The 6,799-nt window shown below is 34.9% G+C and overlaps 1 protein-coding gene across 1 annotated transcript; it reads left to right on the top strand.

The window, feature by feature from the left end:
• The first annotated feature begins 886 nt into the window (after nt 1-886).
• On the top strand, nt 887-6,522 carry FoxL1 (Forkhead box L1). The gene is made up of 3 exons (XM_073983071.1): nt 887-1,371; nt 5,613-5,868; nt 5,962-6,522. The coding sequence occupies exons 1-3, from the start codon at nt 1,019-1,021 to the stop codon at nt 6,493-6,495; spliced, it is 1,143 nt and encodes a 380-aa protein (XP_073839172.1). The 5' UTR covers nt 887-1,018; the 3' UTR covers nt 6,496-6,522.
• The last annotated feature ends 277 nt before the right edge of the window (nt 6,523-6,799 follow it).

Consider the following 6,799-nt stretch of genomic DNA (forward strand, 5'->3'; position numbering starts at 1 on the left):
ATTGTCATCCCTAATAAAGAGCATCTTTTCGAGGTTCTTTAGGAAGAACAAAAGAATCACCAGTTGAGAGCAAAAGTGAAAGTTTTGATTATAAACAACAATTCTAACAAAAATTTTACGACTTTTTTATGAGCATTTTGCCAGAACCCTTTTTTATGATAATCTCTGGTTGTTGTTTTCCTTTTTGTTTAAATCTTTGTGGTCCCATATCCCTATTTGTGTAAAAGATTCAATACAAAACACTCGTGCCTCGTCTTTTAAGTGTTTTGATGCTCGTCGTTACGATGTTACAACCAAATCAATATGTAAACGAATCGATCACAATTTCGAATGTTGTTGTTTGTTGTCGTATCAACAACATTTCACATTTTCCTTGGATGGAAAAGACAACAACAATACATTTTACGACTTTTTGTCATCTCTGAGAGCGCACAGTTGTCCAGAGTATGAGCTCGGTTGGTTGGCCATATGTGTCTGTCCCTAGTATAACGTGGGGGGAGAATGAATATGTAGAGCATCAGACACACCGAAGAATAAGATCATCCCACTACAACAACACCAAAAACAAGGCATAAAAGTGTGATTTTTTGTTTACATATGAGCATGCATATGAATGGGATGGAGATGATCTCCGAGGAGCACATCGGAAAAACTATCTCATGATCAACACAACACACACGCACACAAATGCACCCACATAATTGACAGAGTGAAACAAAAATTTGACTATCTGAAACAAAACGGATATTTGGAATGGTTTTTCATTTAGCCGTGGGCGAGCCAAGACATCAAATCGGAAAAACTTGCGGAAAAAATAATCCAAAGACGATTTTTTTATTTTGTAAATTTACAATAAAATAATTATATGTTAAATAAGTGGAAATACAATAAATAAAATAAAAACTTAAACTACAAAATATAGAAAATTAAAAAATTTAAAAAAGTATATATAAAAAGTGTCCATGAAAAGTGTTTAAAAACAAAGTAACTGAAAAAAAAATAAAAAAAAAGTATCAACATGTTACCCTCACCATATTACCTTAATTTATCACCTTTAACGGCTAGTGCGGCTCCATTATTACCACGTCCCGATTTCATAGATTCCAGTCTTACGCATGGCCCACCACTGCCGGCCATGTTATCGGATAATAACTCTTCGCCGTCGGTATCACCCAGTCCGTATTTCTACTCGAACATGCACCCATTAGTGATGCAAAACAATATGTGGTCTTACCCGTGGTCATTTTTACAAAATTCCCATCGTCCTGAAAAGCCACCATTTTCGTACATAGCTTTAATCGCTATGGCCATAAGTAGTGCGCCAAATCAACGCTTGACATTAAGTGGAATATACAAATTTATAATGGACAAGTAAGTGCAATAATATTGTGAATTTTTGTTTCTTTTAAGGATACAGTTTCTAAAGATTCAAAGTAACGATCTAAGCTGTGCAAAACAAATAATTCTGCTTCCATGCGAACAAAAGCCAAAACGCAGCCAAGTTTAATCCTAGAACTTTTTTATATAGTACAAATCGCTCACTTACTCAATGTTGACGATTAAAATTTGACTTCCCAACTTAAAAAGATGATTACACAAAAAATAAAATAACTACTTGGACGATCAGCTCTAAATTTCTGTACAAGATCAAGCATGATTTAAAGTGTTTTAGTGCTTCATAAACTTAGAAAAATCTTTTTGTTGATTTATTTTTAACTCGTAGAAAATAAGCTGCAACTCTTTGAGTTTTAGAAGTAATAATTGTTCCACAAACATCCCTGAAGGGACAAGGGAGACTTGTCTAATATCAATGAGTACACCCCGATTCATATTAGCTCAATGATATGGGAGCTACTGTTTATCGCCGAGTCCGAACGGTGTGTCTTAAGATACCACTTTGTAGAGAAGTTTTACATGGCTGAAATACTCAGGAAATGTCGCCAACATTACTGAGGGGTACTTTGCCACCGATGAAAAATGTTTGATGGTGCCTGGCCGGGGAATCGAACCCACGACCTTCAGCGAGCAAGGCGGGCGTGCATACTATTGCACCACAGTGGTATCGACATGAAAATTTGAGGTATCGACATTAACATTTTAGATGTCGTAGAAAAAAATTAAAAAGGTTACTAACTCAAAAAACGCACTTTTCGAGTTATACCATATAAATTATCGAAATAATTTTACATCGTCGATAGATTAATTCCATTTCTATTAGAGATTATTACAAAAACAAAGTTTCCAAACTTTAATTTCGAATATATTTTCGTACGTAGTATTCGGCATAGAGAACGCAATAACCGTAATAATTAATTTTTATAGCGATCGGTTAACGTTAAGCCGTACCCCCTGAGCGATCTTTATTTCCTTAGTAATTTGCTCTAAAGTTTATTGTCCAATCGCTGAGAAAATGTTAACAGTTCATTGCTGTGGCTGTGGAATCTCGGCGCAATACCTCCGTCCGGAACAAAATATATGTCAAATGGCCACTGCGGCGTACTTCTATCTGATGGTGCAAATTTTGGATAACGCTTATGCATATTTGAGGTTATATGTCGTGAGTTAAAAGAGAAAGATACCCAACCGCCCAAAAATTAGGGATACCGTCAACTACAGAAGTGTACCTAAGATTTCAGTAAACAACTTTTTTAGAACATATGAGGATTATAGGAATGATTCTCAGGGCTGAAATTCAAGAACAATTAAATTATTTTTAACATTCCCCCTGCTCAGGTTTGGGAATAACAAACTGTTAAAAACTCAAGTAAATTTGAAAGGTTTGGTATTTACGGACCTGAACAGGAAAGAATTATCTAAAATAATCGAATTTTGAGCTTGAAGAATCGTTCCTAGAATCTTCATATGTTCTTGAAAGTTGTTTATTGAAATCTTAGGTACATTTTTGTAGTTAATTGTATCCTTAATTTTTGGGCGGTTGTGTGTCTTTGGCCCAGAGCCGGGGAAAAAGTATAAAAATTTGATATTTTGAAAAGTTGTTTTGCTATTTTCACCTTTAAGAACCGTTCATAGACATTTTGCATATTCCAGAAAGTTGTTCATTGATGTCTTTGCTACATTATTGCAGTTGGTTGTTTTCTTGAATATTGACCGGTTTAGTATCTGTGGACCAGAAGCAGATAAAACAGGATAAAAATCCCATTTGCTTTGTTATTTTGTCCTTTAAGCACCGTCTATACAGAGATCGTATATTCTAGAAAGATGTTTATTGGGATCTTAGGTACATTTTTGTAGTTGGTTGTTTGCTTCGGTTTGATAGCTGCAGACCAAAACCCGAGAAAAAGAAAGAAATTTAAAAGAAATTTGACCTTGGCGATTTTGACCTTGCAGATGAAGTTTGATGTGTTCACAACTTTTGTTCCTTAAGACAAGATCTACAACTTTGCCTCTGAGATAAATTCAAAACTCCTAACGGTTTGGAAGATATAGTCTTGAAAAATGACCCCTTTTAACATCAAAGCCTCAAACCTATGGAGGCCTATAACCGCGAAAGTTGATGAGATAGGGAAAAACGGCGAGACACGTGTCTTCAATTTAAATAATAATATTTAAAAACGTGAAAAACTACTAGATCACATACTTATGGAATATTCTCGCCTAATCAACAAAAATACTCCCTTTTTGGACATAGATACGGAAATAAAAAAATGTGAAATTGGGGAAAGGGAACAAACTAGCAGACCCCGATCCGCGTTGCTGGCCCGTCGTAATGAGTTTTAATGAAAACTTTTTATGGACTTTAAGCTTGACAATTCAAAAATTGGTATTTTCTACCTCACTTCTTCGGTCCATTGTCAAACCGATGGGAATTTTAAATGTATCTACAGATTTTGTCTGCAACCTTTCTATTCTCATACTGACTTTGTCGAAATTTTTCGCCCATTGATGCTGTTTAGGATTTATTATCGTCCATGTCCCCTGTCTTTTTACTAAAGCGATCTAATTATAAAAATTAAAAGAATGGTTAAGTCGAATTCTCCTGCATATTGAGACTTGTGTGTTTTAGTTTTTCATGGCTGATGGACCGTTGAACCTCATTATTTAAGGAAATTTGTAAATATATGGTTTTTCTTGGTCGGAGGCTCTACCACCGTTGTCTCGAAAATTAATTTGCAAGCAAATATAGCGATTATTGAACAATAAGCCCCGAAAATTTGTCTGTAAATAAAGGCCATTTTTTCCAGTAGTTTTCAAAAAAATGTGTTGAAAAGAGTGGGCGTGTTCATTAGTTTTCAATATATAACATATTTAAAAAATTTATGCTGAAACTGATTTCATCATAGGTTTGGTTTATACATATAGCGTTTAAAAGAAAGGCGTGGGGAAGGTACCCCACCTCCTCCGAAATTCATAAAATATACATAACAACGGCAAACCTTGAGCTTTTGCTGCAAATTTCATGGAAATTGGTTCAGTAGTATTGGAGATATAACATATTTAAAATAAGCAGGCGTGGTCGGGTCTTTGGGCCCCAAAGAAGTACCTGGATTGTAGATTAATTCGTAAATTTTAAATCGATACATTCGTAATATTTGCAAATATAGCGTTTTTTAATATCACATAATGGAGGTACCGCGCCCCCTCTGGAATTCAATAAAATATGTTGCCTGTTTCGGAGGCTATCCCTATACATTCCCTGAAAATTTCAGTAAAATCGGTTCAGTAGTTTTGTAGATGTAGCATATTTCTGAAATTCAACAAAATATGTAGCCTATTTTCACCGGGGGGCATCGCTGTACATTTCCTGACAATTTCAGTCAAATTTTCTTTGCATAAAAACCTAAGTGGGGTTACGGCGAACATTTCACAAAAAGTATTATCCAAATCGGTCCAGCCGTTCTCAACTGATTCCATTACCAACGAACGACATTTGATTTTTATTTATATAGATTGCCCTGAAAGTATGATGGTCATTATGCTAAAGAGGGTATATCCTCAACTAAAATACCCGAAGACGAAGCTCAAAAAAACCATAAGTTTACAGGAGAAGCAAAAAACGTTATAACATGAAATAAAAATCAAAAATATCAATCTTATGAGAGCGAACATTTTGGACATTATAATTATATCATCATCCAGACATACATTAGGTTTGAATATGGACTATATTGGTGCAATCCGTTGTGTATCTTCCACACGAAATTTCAAAATTTTCGCACAAGTACATCAAAATGCTATACATTTTTGAAGCAAGTTAATCCTTCTTGAGCTCTAATAAAATAAATTTACGAATTGCTCTATATCGGACAAAACCTTCGGGTATCTCCTTCACAAAAGTTCAACATGTTTGACCATAAGCAGTTTAAGATCTCTTTGAGGACCGTTTTGAAATCAAGTTGGAGATAGACTATTCGGACAACTCCTTCCGATACCTACCTGACAAAAATCCGCAATTGTTAAAAAAATATCTGTCCCAAACGTTTTTATTTTTTTTGTCGGCAGATAAAAGTCCGTACATAAAAGTCTCAATACGCACTGGCAGAAGGTTTATCTCTGTCTTCAAATCCGACGACTGACACTTTTTTACTTGTTTAAATTAATTTCCCAAATATATTAATTACTGATCTGTAATAATAATATTCGCTTCTTTACAGATTTCCTTATTATCGAGAAAATAAACAGGGCTGGCAAAATTCTATACGACACAATCTCTCGCTGAATGATTGTTTCGTTAAAGTTGCACGCGATAAAAACACCATCGATGATAATGATAGCGCCGGTAAGGGCAGCTATTGGATGTTGGATGCGTCGGCAAGTGATATGTTCGAACAGGGAAACTACAGAAGGCGTAGAACAAGAAGACAGAGGCAGTGTTTGAAAACCGGAACATTACTGGGCGAAAGCTTTAAGGTGGGTAAAAAAACTCTTTTCAAAGTATACAAAATCATACATATTTACTCAAATAAATAACTTAATAACAAACATTAATATTTTATTGTCTAGGCCTCCGAACAACAGGGAAATTTGTGTGATCAAACGTCTGGCAACATGGAATCAATGTTCAACATAAATTCCTCGAATTTATGTTTGAACTACACGGATCGTATAACAGAAATGCATCGTCAATATTTGGCCTCCATTGCCCCCTTTAATATCCTATTTGGCAATCCTGCAATGGCCAATTCTTCTTCGGCAAATAATTCACCATCACAACAAATGTCAGAGGAATATCCCAACCCGAATTATAACTCCAGTTCACAAACATGTAAAGTTCCTGCAGCACCTGCATCACACACTGGTTCATCGACCTCATATGCCGATGTGGAATCTTTAGATTTCTCCGGCGATGCCCTGTCGAATAGTAGCTGTTCCAGTGATCATCGTATGTTGACGCAATCGCCCAGTGCATTTACACCCACATGTTCCTCCATGACAAAAATCAAAAAAGAAAAATCTCCGACACCCGATCTGCTAAGTACGACAAACAATAAGAGTCCAACCGCCTTTAGTATTGAGAATATTATTCGAAAAGACTGAAAGTAAAACATGTGGAGGAGGACAAATAATGGACGTCAATTGTTTTACATATGTAACTCTCTATATGTATTTCAAAATTTGTGATATTAAGACAATATTTAACGATTAGATTTTAATGTTATTATTTTCAGCGAGAAATAGTTTTTTGTAAATTAAGTTGTAAAATTAAATATTAAAAAAAAATGTTATTTTGAAATGTGTGTGTTGTTTTTATTTTATTATGGAAAAATATAAAAGTTGCTGTATTAAATGACTATTTTCACTAAACAAATTTGTCAAGTAAATGTTTGTCAAATTCATAAGA

This window comes from Musca autumnalis, unplaced genomic scaffold (genome assembly GCF_047663935.1).
Source record: "Musca autumnalis isolate F117 unplaced genomic scaffold, ASM4766393v1 scaffold_4, whole genome shotgun sequence".
Taxonomy (NCBI): Eukaryota; Metazoa; Arthropoda; class Insecta; order Diptera; family Muscidae; genus Musca; species Musca autumnalis.

Bases quoted from the DNA above. Each gene is read 5' to 3' on its own strand.
- FoxL1 (XM_073983071.1), top strand. From the start codon at position 1,019: ATGTTACCCTCACCATATTACCTTAATTTATCACCTTTAACGGCTAGT. The intron at 1,372-5,612 runs GTAAGTGCAATA...GCTTCTTTACAG, and splicing joins TACAAATTTATAATGGACAA to ATTTCCTTATTATCGAGAAA. The intron at 5,869-5,961 runs GTGGGTAAAAAA...TTTATTGTCTAG, and splicing joins TACTGGGCGAAAGCTTTAAG to GCCTCCGAACAACAGGGAAA.